The 15,954-nt window shown below is 37.2% G+C and overlaps 1 protein-coding gene across 1 annotated transcript; it reads left to right on the forward strand.

Annotated features, from left to right (window-relative positions):
- The first annotated feature begins 10,803 nt into the window (after window positions 1–10,803).
- On the forward strand, window positions 10,804–11,671 carry LOC131164271 (pathogenesis-related protein 1-like). The gene has a single exon (XM_058121322.1). It carries the CDS (start codon window positions 10,855–10,857, stop codon window positions 11,344–11,346), a length of 492 nt encoding a protein of 163 aa, XP_057977305.1. The 5' UTR covers window positions 10,804–10,854; the 3' UTR covers window positions 11,347–11,671.
- The last annotated feature ends 4,283 nt before the right edge of the window (window positions 11,672–15,954 follow it).

Genomic DNA, 15,954 nt, shown 5'->3' on the forward strand with positions numbered 1-15,954 from the left:
GGATGTATAGTTTATGTATTCCGCTACGTAGGTATGTGCATGATCAAGGATTCCTCAGTGCTCACTTGGGACCTGAGATGTTATAGTGGATAATACAAGGGTATCAGAATAATTTTATTTATTATTATTAAAAAAATGGTATAGATTTTCAGGTCGTTACAGTTTGGTATTTGAGCCTAGGCTGTTAAGTTTTGTAGACTCTAGGGTGAAGCGAAAAACAATACCAGAATATAGGAATGGATCTCGAGGGATAATGAAATTTGTATAGAACATAATTTCACTGAGATAGTGTTAGTGAACTAGGATGAGAATTTAGGGTTGTGTCCTGTAGTATGGAAGCAAGAACTTCAGGGTTGTTTTTGTTTTTTTCTTGGGGTGACGATTCTAGGAAAGTCATAGTAAACTATCATCGGTTTCTATTTCTATATGGTAGAACTAGACCTTAAATTAGAAATAGGAGGTATAAGAATATTTTAGTTAGAATAGTATTATGAGGTTTGGATATTCAGGATAATTTGGTGTTATTGCAGGATGGATCCAGGAGGTAGTAGCGCCCATGCTAGTGGCGATGATGGAGTAGGGCCTTCTAGTACGGGAGGCGGGGACTCAAATGCGGTATTACGCAACGTGGCTCAGCAGGTCATGACTGAGATTGTACAGAGCTCTAGGGAGCAGGGAGGTCAAACTACTACACAGGGGTGCACAATAGAGAAGTTCATGAAGATGAACCCTCCATTATTTTCAGGAGCAGCTAATCCTGCAGCTGTTGAGAATTGGATATAGGAGATAGAGAAAGTACTGACGGTGCTCCACTGCACCGACGAGCAGAGAGTCCTCTATACCACGTATAAGTTGGTAGGAGAGGCCGATGGATGGTAGACGACCATGAAATTATTGAAGGAGCAGAGACCTATTTCAGTGTCGATGACCTGGGCTCGATTCTAAGACATATTATTTGACAGATACTATCCGGCCATGGTTAAGGAGACTAAAGTACAGGAATTTTTGAGTCGTAGGGTTCAATGACAGTCTAGCAGTATGCAAAAAAAATTATTGAGTTGTTGTGTTTCTACCCTTATATTGTCCTAGATGAAGTTAAGAAGGCTAGGATGTTTGAAAGAAATTTGAGATGGGATATATACAAGTAGGTGGTAGCATTAAAGATGTAGGATTTCTTTGAGTTGATTGATAGAGCCACGGTAGTAGAGGAGAGTACGCAGGAAGATTTAGGAGGATCGGGAAAGAGGAAGAAGACCATGCCTCCAAGTTACCAGACGGCTTCTAGTCGGGGTACATGGCGAGGAGGCAAATTTAGTGTGGGTTAGAGGCAGAAGAAATGACACAGTGGATATTAGGGAGGGCAAACTTATCTCACTTGCCCCAGGTGTGGTCGGAGACATCCGTGCGAGTGTCGGTTGGGTGAGAATGTTTGTTACCGATGTGGGAGACCTGGCCATATGGCTCAATCATTTCGTGGATCACCGATCTATGCACCAGCTCCCATTCCATATTAGGGTTGACGACAGCAAGCGTCCCGTGGAGGCCAACAGAGGAACATTGCACTGGCGAGAGTCTATGCAATGATGTCGGGAGATGCTGAGACTGCTGGAAATGTTGTCACAGGTATACTTACTATTTTACCATATAAAGTTGTTGTTTTATTTGACACACGTGCCACCCATTCCTTTGTATCATTGGGGTATGTTAAAGTAGCTAGGGTAGGAGCACAGTTGTTAGATGTTGAGTTGTTGGTATCCACGCCAACTGGATCTATTATGAGGTGTAGGAAGGTGCTTAGAAATTTTCCAGTAGCCATTCAAAGGAAAGTGCTACCAGTTGATCTCGTGATACTAGATATGCAGAGATTTGATGTAATATTGGGTATGGATTGGATGGAAGCTAATCACGCCAGTATAGATTCTCATTAGAAAGAAGTGATTTTTAAACCCCTAAGTGAGCAAAGATACATATTTGTGGGTTCACGTGTGCGTGCCTCGCCATAGCTAGTGTCAGCTATTCAGATAAGAAGACTAATTCAGGGCTGATGCGAGGGATATGTAGTTTACATAAAGGAATTGCCGAAGGAAGAACTAAAATAGGTTGATATTCCAGTAGTCAGAGAATTTCCAAATATTTTTTCTAGAGGAATTACCTAACTTACCACTAGACCGAGAAATCAAATTTACTGTGGATCTATTACTAGGGTCGACACCAATATCTAAAGTGTCATACAGAATGGCTCCAGCCGAACTGAAAGAAATGAAAGATTAGTTGCAAGAATTGTTGGATAAAATATTTATCAGGCCTAGCGTGTCACCTTGGGGAGCATCGGTTTTGTTTGTGAAAAAGAAATATGGGACCATGAGGGTGTGCATAGATTATAGAGAAATAAATAAATTGACAGTCAAGAATAAATATCATTTTCCCAGAATTGATGATTGATTTGACCAACTCCAGGGGATGTAGGTCTACTCCAAAAATAACCTTCAGTCAGGCTATCACCACGTGAGAGTCAAGGTAGAGGACATATCCAAGACAATATTCTGAACTAGATATAGGCATTACGAGTTTTTGGTAATACCATTCGGGTTAACTAATGCACCAGCAGTGTTTATGTATTGAATGAATCGGGTGTTTCATCAGTACTTGGACTAGTTCGTTGTGATTATTATAGATGATATACTGGTCTACTCGAGGAGCTTTGAGGAGCACAAGCAACATTTGAGGCTGGTGTTGCAGGTATTGAGGGAAAAGAAACTGTATGCTAAAATCAAGAAATGTGAATTTTGGTTGAGGTAGGATACTTTCCTCGGGCATGTAATCTCTAGGGACGATATATTGGTTGATTCGAGTCAAATAGAGGCAGTAGTGAGTTAGGTAAGACAATGAATGTTCAAGAGGTTAGAAGCTTCCTAGGTCTGGCAGGGCACTACCGACATTTCATGGATGGCTTCTCCAGAATATTAGGTCCAGTGACACACCTCATGAGAAAGAATGTAAAGTTTGATTGGATCAATGAGTGTGAGCAGTGCTTCCAGGAGTTGAAGTAGTGGCTTGTCACTGCACCGGTATTGTCCCATCAGGGGAAGATGGTTTTATGATATACAGTGATGCATCTTTGAAAGGACTCAGATGTGTGTTAATGCAGCATGAAAGAGTCATCACCTATGCATCTAAACAACTTAAAGAGTATGAAAAGAACTACCCTATGCATAATCTTGAATTAGCAGCAGTAGTGTATGCTTTGAAGATTTGGAGCCACTATCTTTACGGTGGGAAATGCGAGATCTTCACTAATCATAAAAGTTTAAAGTATTTCTTCACCCAAAAAGATTTGAATATACAGCAGAGAAGATGGTTGGAACTTATCAAGGATTATGATTGTACCATCAGCTACCACCCAGTGAAAGCAAATGTGGTGGTTGATGCATTGAGTAGGAAAATAGTAGGAGTAACGGTGTCAGTAGTGGAGATTCAACACCCTATTTAGATGGATTTGGAGAGGTTAGGTGTGGAGCTCATAGAGGGTAATCACTAGGCATTCATTGCCAACCTGGTGTTATAGTCTACATTGCAAGAAATAATTAAAGCTGACTAGAGAACTGATTCATAGTTAGCAGAGTTGATAGAGAAAGTGCAAGATGGAAAGGAGGAAGAGTTCAACATATCAGATGACGGAACCCTGCAGTTCCGTACCAGATTATCATTCCTACAGATGCTTAGATCAAGAGGACGATATTAAAGGAGGCACATAGATCCCTATACGCCGTGCATCAAGGTAGTACTATAAAATATATTGGGGTCTTCGAGAGTCTTTCTAATGGAGCGGAATGAAGAGAGAGATAGCCGAATTCATGAAGCAATGTTTGATATGCCAGCAGATAAAGGCTGAGCACCAGAGACCCGCAAGGTAGTTGTAGCCACTCAACATTCCTGAGTGGAAATGGGATCATGTCTCTATGGATTTGGTAGCAGGGCTACCACTAGTGCGACAAGGACAAAACACTATTTGGGTGGTCATAGATCGACCGACAAAGACTGCTCACTTCATCCCTATCAAAGTTAACTATTCTATGGATAGGCTACCAGAGTTGTACATTTAGGAGATAATTCACTCCTATGGTGTGCCGATATCCATAGTCTTAGACCGCGACCCCCGGTTTACATCACGATTTTGGAAGAGTTTTCAGGAGGCTATGGGGTCGCAGTTAGCATTCAACACAACTTTTCATCCTCAGACTAATAGGCAAACTGAGAGGAAAATTCAGATACTTGAGGACATGTTGCAAGCTTGTGTGTTGGTTTTGGGGGGTAGCTGGACCTAATATCTGCCGCTGGTTGAGTTTGCATATAATAATAGCTATCAAGCCAGCATCGACATAACATCTTACGAGGCATTGCATGGTAGGAAGTGTCACTCTCCATTGTACTGGGACGAAGTGGGGGAGAGGCGAGTTTTGGGACGAGAATTGGTGTAGCAGGCGTACAATAAAGTCTGACTAATTAAAGATAGAATTAGTGCAGCTTAGAGTCGGCAGAAAAGCTACGCAAATACTCATTGCCAGGATTTAGAGTTTGATGTTGGAGATCGGGTATTTTTTAAGGTATCTCCACTAAGAGGAGTTATGAGATTTGGAAAGAAGGGTAAGTTAAGCCCTACGTACATTGGCCCATTCGAGATACTTGAGAGAGTTAGTTCAGTTGCCTACAGGCTAGCTCTACCACCAGCTCTATCTAGAATACATGACGTATTTCATATTTCCATCCTAAGAAAATACGTCTCAGACCCATCCCACATGATTAGTTATGCAGAGATAGAGCTTAGGGATTCACTGGTGTGTGAGGAAGCACCAGTGTAGATTTTAGACAGGAAGGAACATGAGTTACGCACAAAAAAGATTCAGTTAGTGAAAGTTTTGTGAAGAAATCATGCTATAGAAGAAGTTTCGTGGGAGCTTGAGGAGGAAATCAGACAGAAATACCCTCACCTATTTAATAGGGTACAATATTAGTCAGTAATGTTCAGATAGAGGCAATTTTATTTATTCAATACCGAATGATAAATGTATAGTTGTATTTTAGACTATAGGATAGATAGTGTTTTGGTTTTGGGAGAATTTTCTTTTATATATTTGTAATCTCCCATAACCCTAGTTGTAACCATGGTATTCCTCCGCCATAAGCGAGGGTAAGTAATAAAATAAGTAGTCCATTTTTTCTTCCAAATGATGGTGTTCAATACAGATACCAAATTTTGAGGATAAAATTTTATAAGGACGGGAGAACCTGGATAATTATAGAAATTAAATAATAAAGAAAGGAGAGGGAAAGCGAAATCTCAAAGGGGAGTCAACAGGGTCTCATCGACGAATAGTCTTCTTGGGCTCGTCAACGTGGACACATGTCTCGTCCACGAGAACTTACAGAGAGGGTTGATTTCAAGGCCTGAAACTCGTCATGAGGGTTAGGTGTTCGTTGATGAACCCCCTTCTTGGACTCATGGACGAGGTGGCGTGGCTTGTCAACGAGGCCATGTGGCAAGAGGTCTATAAATAGGTGAAAACGACGTTTCAGCGAAAAAGTTCATGTTCTCTCAGTTTTTTCTCTCTCCTACTCAATTTCTCTTCCTTTCTCTCTAGATTTCTCACCTTGTTACTCCCCGATTTGATGATCAAAAGCCACTACGTTGATCCTAGGGAGTTTCTTTACAAGTATGCTTAAATAAATTGTTGATTGGGGCAACTTGGGCACCATCCCAAAATCAGGGTAAGTAGATTATTTGGGTATTTTCAGTTTTATCAAGCTTATTTGAGTTTAGATGTTGAGTTATATGGGAATATATTGGAGTTTTGTGAAATAAAATTAAGATGTTATATTTTCAGGGTTGGGGTATTTTGGGATTGTGCAGTCATGGGTTGAGGACCCCAACATATATCTTCCCAAGAGTTCAAGTATATTATAATTTAGGAAATTATGAATAGGCAGGTTCAAGAAATATAAGTATGATGATTTTCTGGGGAAATTCAGTGTTTTATTGGGGAATATGTTTATATTCATTATTACAAGGTTTTGAGGTTGGTACGCCGAGGGGAGGGCGTGAGAGTTGAATGGAGGCAAGCTTCCCAGTCAGATAGGTAAGGGAAATATGTTATGTTAGGAATTTCAGAAAATTTATCAGTAGTATATATGTGTTTCAAGGTGAATTCTACAGAGTATATATATATATATATATATATATATATATATATATATATATTATTTTTATTATAAAAAAAATACTTATTATATTATAAGGGTTTTTGTTTATTTAATCGTGTGGCATGAGTTAATATTAGATTAGTTCAGGATTTATGCAGTTTTTCAGAATATCATGATTTACAGTGTTTTTGCATAGAAACATGTTTTACTAAATTTTACAGAATTATGAATTACAGTGTATATATATAGACAGATATATTTTGTAGATAGATACTATACAGACGGATATTTTTTCAGACGGATATTTTACAAATATTATACAGACAGATATTTATCAAACATATATTTTACAAATATTATACAAAAAGATATTTATCAGACTTATATTTTACAGATATTATACAGATAGATATTTATTAGACAAATATTTTACAGATATTGTACATACATATGTTATACAGTACTTACAGAATACCATGGTTGCCATAATTTCAAGAAAACCATGACACTCAAATATTACAGTTTATACAGTTCAAATATTTTAGATCAAATAATACAAATTTTTCAGCTTAGATAATAAAGTGTACTCAGATAAGCTTATTAGTGTTATGGTTATTTTGGAATCATGATGAAATAGCAAGATAATTATATATATTAGTATTATACGGTATCAAATCCCTAATGAATTATTTCAGATAGATTCAGTTAGCAGAGCACGGTACCGTTGCTATTACAGATTAGAGTGCAACCACACATCTTAGATAGTGTGTGGAAGGTTTTCGTCAATCATGCCTGAAGGGATTGTAGGCTCCCTAGAAGTCTGGGTTGAGGTGGCAGTTTGACGAGGTAGATACCAGTACCGTGCCTAAGAGAGGTTGTAGGTTGGCCGGGTCGAGAATTGGTAGAGTTACAGTTGACTTACCTGGTAGGCCAACCAAAGTCAAGTCCCGCGCCTACGACAGCAAAACCCTATCGTGAGGGGTTAAATCATGACGTACAATTTTCCAAGGTATTTTTCACAGTTATGTATATGTATATAGATTTATAGAATATCAACAGACATATTACAATACTAGAAGTATGAATAAGTAGAAACTCAGATATTACATATGTATTTTAAACCATAATAGATATGAAATGTACTGTATATTTTCTTATCAGCTTTCACTATTTCAGTTACTTATCAGTATAGTATTTATGTAACTCTGTTGCCAGATACTAGTAATTGCATATTTCCTCTTACTGAGCGTTGTCTCACCCTAGTGATGATTTAATATTTTTAGGTGATCTAGTTAGGCGAGCAGATCAGGCTCGCAGATAGAGAGGGTTATCACACTACCCTATTTGTAGGGTAAGTGTATTGAGGAAATGGTTTTTTTGAGTAGATTATACTGGGGTGATGTGTATATATGTATGCATGGCTTGGGAAGAATTACTGAATTTTGGTATTGTAAATGTTGATGTACAGTTTATGTGTTCCGCTACGTAGGTATGTACATGATCAGGGACTCCTCAGTGCTCACTTGGGGCCTGAGATGTTATAGTAGATAATACAAGGGTATCAAAGTGATTTTAATTATTATTATTATTAAAAGAATGGTATAGATTTTCAGGTTGTTACAGATATAATAATTTATATAATATATCTTAAAGTTACAAAATAGTATGGGCTAAATTTTTTTAGGTGATTAATTTATATAAATAAAGTGTAAATGCATACATTAAATCAAAATCCAAGCAAAAATATTCAATTTTTCTTTTAAAAAATTATAATAGTTTAAAAATCGATTAGGATTAGATAACCGAACCAAACCATCTTGGTTAACATGGCCATCAATAATCGAATGGTTCAAATCATTTTCTATTCACAAAAACACTAAATCAAAACTTTCGGTTCGATTTGATTTTTTGAAGGTTCGATTCAGGTAATCAAACCATGAATACCCTATTTGGTATAGAGAGAAAACATAATGAAAATGAGTTTCCATCCTGCTTTTCTTTCATTTCATTTCCTTTCCTTTCCTTTCTTCATCAAAATCCTTATCCAAACTGTTAACTTTTTGAGTCTGATCTCTAGTTTTGATTATGAAAAACTGCATATTACTAATGTGTGTACCTAGTATTTGAACAGGTCATTAATTTAGTGCACACACATGAGAAATGATTTATGGAAGCCTGAAAGTTTTAAAGATCATCCTCTTGGCATATTCAATGAGAAAATAAAGGGCAAAAGAAGAAGACCTTCTTATGCTTCATTTGTAAATGCATTTATTATATTTGGGTCTGTAATAATTTATATCGGTCTGTAATAATTTCTGCACGTCATGCATGTAGGCAATTGTAAGCTCAACATGACCGTAGATTGACCATAAGAACCGAATGACCTTAGGGTTCAAACCAAGTTTTTGGGACTAACTCAAAAAGAACTTTGACTGACCCTAGGTCCTACACAATCACACAAAATAGTCCCCAAAATCACTTAAAATATCAAGGGAATTAATTGAAGTGAAAATGAACTTAACAGGCAAATTTGTGAGAGGTCAGGTGATCGAACCCGTTGTGTTCAAAACACTTTGGGCGCCCGAACGGCTGAGAAGTCAGCAAGTTGACTTGGTTTCGGGCGACCGAACCAAATATGGACATACTATTTATAAGCGACCGAAACCCTGAACTGACCTTTTCCTCCAACTCAGTCAATCGAACGTTTACGTTAAAATTGGGCATCGGGCGACCAAACACATGAGTTCAGTTAATAAAATCATAGACCAGGTGACCGAAATGCGGACATAATGGAATCGCCTCAATTTAGCAAACCGAACCCAAACTCAGGCACCTGAACGTTCAAAACTTACTTTTTTAACTGAGTCTATTTGGGCGACCGAACCAAGGTTCAGCCACCTGAAAACTCTCCGGTTGTTTATTTTTTACTAAGGTTAAAATTGTTTAAATGTGGTTACTTTTTCTAATTGGATTTTAAACAATTCTAATAATGCCTTATGTATCTTTAACAGTTATAATTTGAGTAACTTCTATGTATAGGGCCTCATTTGTGTTGATTAGTAGGAGATTAGTGATGATCATTAGCAAAAATTCTCTCAATTTCAAAAGCTCATTTTAGCCCATACAACTCAAAATACTCTCATACATCCATTCCTTTGATAAATCGTAGCATTGTGAGAGTTCTTATTATGCTTATTGCTTTGATATAGATTGTTTAACACTCTCATTAGATTGATTGTTGATTGTTTGATTTTTGAGAGTTAAGAAAGAGTGTTTCCCATAGATTTAATTTGATAAATCTTGTGTTTGGGAAAACTCATTAGCTTGTCGATCTTTGCATTGTTATTGCAAGATTCCTATAGTTATATTTTTCTTGTGCAAAATATTTTATAAGCTATAATTTTTCAAACAACTCTTATGCTTATTTCATTTTAGGAAAATATTTTTGAGTTGATTTGAATATTGTTTGCAGCATCTTTGAAACCCTAATTCAATATTGAAATTTGTTATACTTTGTTTCAAAGAAATAGCTTGTTAGAACATTCTTGAGCATATTTGTGATTATATTTTGTTGAGTGTTTGCTTCCACAAAATCACATCACCAAGCTTATAATTTCCTATATTGTTGATGTGTGGTTGATTGAGTATACTGCGCGTACTGTAGTACATACCTGTTTAGTTAAGAAGTATAGTTTTGTGTACGTAAATTCATATTTATTGTATTCCAGGCATGAGCCTGAAGAGAGAGAATAGCCCTATTGAATAGTCCCGAATTGGCTTAAACCTGATTAGGAAAGTTAGGTGCACCATCCTGGTAAGGTGTAAGTCGAGGTTAGCCCCGCTAATTGACCTAAATGTAAACAGTGCCGCTCCACCTGTTAAGTGAACTTATAGTGTAATCCTTGTGCGAGTTTACCAAGGCGGGGACGTAGGTAGGATTGACTGAACCGCGATATCATATTCGGTGTCAAGTTTACATTTCCTGCATTATATTCTATTTTGTGCTTGATTTAAATTTTCTACTGAATATACTGCATAGCTGATTGACATATAATTACTTTTTTGTTGAGAAATATTGAAATTATGGTGCATGGTCTAAAAATTGTTTAATATATCATATGTGCAATTTCATATATATTTATACTGCCCCTAGGTTGCGTAATACTCTTACTAGATTAGTTGAACTCATGAGAAAATTTTTTAATCTCCAATTCATCCCTCTCTTGAGGCAAACAAGCTAGTATTGCAAATTTTACATAAAAAAACCATCACTCCTTCCACCGCACCCTCACCCCACCTAAAAAAAAACATTATATAATAATAATAATAATAATAAAACTTCTTCATGTGAGCATCGAAGTGAATCAGTGAGATGTGCCTAGAAAGAAAAAAAGAAAAAATGACAGTATTCCTTTTAAGGTAATAAAAAAGTATTGGAGTATAGTGTGATGACATTTGGATTCATGCAAGCTAAGATAAAACCAAGCCATATTTGGCATGCAATCATCCCCTCATTCCAAGGACCACTAATTACCTTCATCTCCTCTCCTCAGTTCTCTGTATAAATACCGCCGTCCTCCCCCACTCATTATTCACTCCCACCTCCCCATCAACCCACATATCTTAATTTTCCACATTACTTAAACAGCAACCGAAATGGAACATCCCATTATAGGCAGCGGCGCACTCCTGCTGGCCGTCGTAGTCCTCTCCGCCGCCGCCGGCTGCTCCCTCGCCCAAAACTCCCCTCAAGACTACGTAGCCGCCCACAATGCCGCCCGGAAGGCGGTAGGCGTGGTGCCGCTAGAGTGGAACCAGACGGTGGCTGCTTACGCTCAGAATTACGCGAACCAGAGGGGCGGCGACTGCGATCTGGACCACTCGAGGGGGCCTTACGGCGAGAACTTGGCCCAAGGCTGGGGGGCTTTTAGCGGGAAAGAAGCGGTAGATCTATGGCTGTCGGAAAAGATTAACTACAACCACAACACCAACTCCTGCGAGGGAGGAGAGTGCCTGCACTACACTCAGGTCGTTTGGGACGACTCCGTCGAACTGGGGTGCGCTAGAGTTACGTGCACCAACGGAAAGGTCTTTGTCATTTGCAACTATTATCCTCCGGGGAACTACGTCGGAGAAAGTCCCTATTAATTAATTGGTCAAGCTGCTTATGAGAAAATCATATGGTGTGTTCGAACCACAATGTCAGCGACATAAGTGCTAGTATCAATCTACTCTTCTATTCTGATATCATTATATACAAAAGATATATGAAATAAAGAGGCTTTTATGTGTTTAAAATGGAATATGAGTGGTTCAAATCATCACTCATGTCCATAATACGGGAGTTCAAAATTACCCAGATATTATTCAGGAGAAAGTGTGTTTGTCTTTGCCTGTGTGTGTGTTTGTTTTGGTTTTTAATCCTTATACAGGCATATAGAGAGAAAAGAAAATATGGGTTGAATACCTTTTTGTTGATTTGTTCTTTTCTTTTTCTATTAGAGTTCTTGTTTATTTCAATCTATGATAAGAGCTCATCATTTGGCGGACAAACAGAATAAATGCAGTAGAAAATTTTTACTGAAATTCGAAGAAAAAAAAATAGCATGTTTTCTGTTTTTTAGTGAAATTAATATATCATCGCCTTCCCCCATCTTGTCTCTTCTTTTGAGTTCTCTCTCTCTCCCTTTCTTTTGAATCTTTTATTCCCACTTATTACTGCAAATCCTCTCATTTTTTTCCCCTCTTCCTATATATAATACGAAGTATAAACTAAGGCAACCACCACATCTGTCATAGTTAAAATGAAGGATTTCAGGGATAATAGGATAATTGAAATAATCACGATGCTAGTTTTGTTCTGGTTGTTTCCTTGCTTAGGACTGAGCTATACATTTCTCCACAATGCGTAGTAGGCTATATCACATTCCATACCCTTTCCATCTTTCCCAGTGTTTTAACTTGAGAAAAGTTGGTCTCCAACTTTAATCATAAGTATGTCTTTGAAGAGAATATTTCAAACAGTACCGAAATACAAAATTTGTATATATTTTTGTAATTATAGGAGCTGTTAATATTTTTGAAGTCAAAACATAATAAAAGCTTCCTTGATATTTGTATTCAATTTGTCCTTGATTCAAATAACACAGAAAAACGATGGATATATTAAAAAACAAAGGAACATGAATTTTAAAATATTATAATAAAAATACAAATTAATTATAATTATTTTATAAATTACACTTTTCACCCTTCCAAGAACAATGTATCTTGTACTCTGCATGAATATTGAAAAGTGGTAAGAATAATTTTCTAAATGATTATTACCATTTGAAAAAAAAAATTAGAAAATTAATAGACATTATTATTTTAATTAATTTTTAAATTAATATGGTTATTTTTAAAATTTTAATTATATAATTTAATAGAAGGAATGATTTAATGCATAAAGTGAATTCTATATAACGAAATAGACTGTCATAGGTAAAATAACTAAACACCATTAAAGTAGCTTTTGGTTTTCGTGAAAACATGAAATAAATAAATAAATTCAGTAACATGAATAAACCCGCTATTACCATAATATGTATTTTCACTATGCAGTAATAAAAAATAAAAATAAAAAGTACAAGTATTAATATTGTTGAAGATTAAAACTAAACTTGACGGTGGCAGCAAAATTTGACGGCGGCAGCTCCACCAACCCCAGCCCACTGTTGTTGAATTACAGTGGAGAGTAGGCAACCTACCATTACCAATCAGCCTACTTTTTTAAGTTTAATCCTACCTACCATTCATCCTTTGCTATAAATAGATGTGTGTGTGTGTGTGTAATGTAATGTGTGGTGTAGAGAGAGTGAATAACCAATGAGAAGAGAGTTTGTGTATTTAGAATTCCTTTATAATATTTTTTTCAGATTGAAATCAATTGAGTGTATTTGTGTGCAATCCTCACTGAGTTTTAGTTACAACTAGTGATTGAGTGAGTCTCTTTCACCCTTCAGTGGTATCAGAGCATCCAGGTTCTCTAAAATTCGCCAAACAGAGGTGAACAGAGACAAATTTGATTTTTTCCCTGATTTGAAGTTGCTCCAAATCCAAAATTGAGCTTACCATTGTGAAATTCGCGTCAAGACGATTCCAAAGGTGAAAACCGTGCTTCAAACAAAGTCCGGAAGACCCAACACATGCTCTCATGCGCTGACACACGAAACAGCATCCTCCACATGTGCCGGCGAGGACACTGACTGCTGACGCCATGCTTCACACGCGCCCATATGCGTCTTCCTCACCCCGCTGGTGAGATTCAACCTAGAGACCTGGACACCCGATCTGCGACCCGGCCTAGCAACTAGGAACCTAGAACTAGCCCCGCGAGCAAGACCCGACCTGGATGACTAACGTGCACTTAGTCACCATCATGCGACAGGCCTAGAAAATACCACATGGCACTAACTGTAATAAACCGAGAAATTAATCAGGGCCTCTTCGATGAACACAGGGAATTCATCGACGAGGACACATGAGGATCTTGTCGACGAAGACACGTCTCGTCGACGAGAAGATACCGAGAGGGGATTTTTTGAAGTCTGAAATTCGTCAACGATGGGTGCAGGTTCGTCGACGAACTTTCTTCAAGACTCGTCGACGAGATGACGTGCTTCGTCGATGAATCTGGGTCTATAAGTACTTCTAAAGTTGGTTTTTGACAGAAAATTCAGCGCAAGAAACCTCCTTTCTCTCTAAACACTCCTCTCCCCTTCTCTCTTCGATCTCGACTCCGTTTCTCATCGGATCGAAGATCTGAGGTCACCACGATGCTTCTGGAGAAACTCTCTACAAGTCTGCTGGAGCTGATTATTGGTGGAGTTGGTTTGAAATTCAACCAAGTTTCAACGTAAGGCATTTTATTCAGTATTTGCTTTCCTCAGAGTTATAAGAAATGTTGTATGCAAAGAAATAATGATATTTTGTTCCGAGGGATGTTGTTTTCAGGATGTTGAGCAGGGAACCTTGCGGGTATAGAGCCAGAGCACAGTAGTGGTTTTCAGAATATAGGTAAGGCAAATATGCTATGCTCGATTTATAATATGTATAATAGAAGATTATGAATGTGTAATTACAAGCATGCATATCAGATTTTTTTCCCGAATATCATGAATATTATTACAGCAGAATTACAAAAATTGAGCATGAGATTTTGATTACTCAAATGTGTGGCATGAGTTTATTAGAGTATAGTATATTGATTTTACGGCTTTATAGATATTCAATTTTACAGATTATTAGCAATGAATGAGATTTATAGTATTTCTCAGAATAACATGATTTCTAAACCATAGCACTTAGACAAAAATTACAGATATTACAGACAGATATTCAAATATTACAAATAGATATTACAGATAGATATACAGATATTATAGACAGATATTACAGGTATTACAGATAGATATTATAGTTCAGATTTATAGTGTTATGGTTGTTTTGAAATCATGTTAAAAGCAGCAAGATAAATATATATTTACATATGTATACAGTATTACACGATATTAGAAATCCCTATGGAAATTTCAGATAGAGATAAACAACAGAGCACGGTACCATTGCTATTACAGAATATAGAGTGCATAACCGTGCCAGGAGAGATTGCAGATAGTATGTGGATTCCGTCTAACTGTGTCAGGAGAGATTGCAGTCTCCTAAGCAAGTTGGGTTTGAGGTGACTGATTAGATGATGTTAGAGTTTTGAGATTGTCCGGAGAGATTGCAATGGGCTAGATTGGTGGGTGTTACAAATATAGATTGTCTTACTTGGTAGGCCAACCAAAGTAAGTCCAGCCTACGGGCCGCACAACCCTATCATGAGGGGTTATATCATGATACACAGATCCTAAGGTACAGTAGAAGCTCCTATGTACAGATATATCACACAACAGCAGTTTATATTATTATATTAGTAGTATGTTCAGATAACTAACTTAGAGACACAGAGATACTTTAAATTATATTACATATATTCTGTACAGTTTATCAGCTTATTCATATTACAGTATTAAATATGTAACTTAGCCACCACACACTAGTAATAGCATATTTCCTCTTGCTGAGTGTCGACTCATCCCAGTGACTTATTATTTTTCAGGAGATCCGGCTAGGCAAGCAGATCAGACTCGCGGTTAAAGATTGTCTTGAGCTGCCCTTGCTGGAAGGGTAGGTGTATTTTTGGGTACCAGTAATTTGGGAATAGTTTCTAGGTTTTGTTGTTGTCATTGGGTATGTTTTGGGTTGTAATATTACAGTTTCTGGTATTGTACATGTATATATGACAGTTTATAGTTTTTTACAATTACCGTTGCTTATGTATGTATGACATACATAGTTTTTCTCAGTGCTCTCTTAAGCTTGAGTTTACCAATAGTATTTCAGATAGATGAAATTTATGATATAAAGATAGAAAAAAAAATGTTAAATAAGTAGTAGGTCGTTACAGTTTGGTATCAGAGCCTAGGTTATTCGGTTCTGTAGACTCTAGAATGTAGCGGATACAATACCAGAATATAAGAAAAGAATTTTAGGATTTGTTTTGTGGTCTGAATGCAGGATTTTCGTGGTGGTTTTTGTGTTTTTCCTAGGGTGACGATTTCAGGAAAACTATAGTAAACTATTGACGAGTCATGTGTTTGGGTTGTAGGATTGGATTTTGGGATAAAGAACAGGGGAGTGGTTAATAGAGAATTTGAAGTTTTAGTTGAA

The sequence above is a fragment of the Malania oleifera genome, chromosome 9 (genome assembly GCF_029873635.1).
Source record: "Malania oleifera isolate guangnan ecotype guangnan chromosome 9, ASM2987363v1, whole genome shotgun sequence".
Classification (NCBI taxonomy): Eukaryota; Viridiplantae; Streptophyta; class Magnoliopsida; order Santalales; family Ximeniaceae; genus Malania; species Malania oleifera.

Coding starts and splice junctions, on each gene's coding strand:
- LOC131164271 (XM_058121322.1), top strand. CDS start 10,855: ATGGAACATCCCATTATAGGCAGCGGCGCACTCCTGCTGGCCGTCGTA.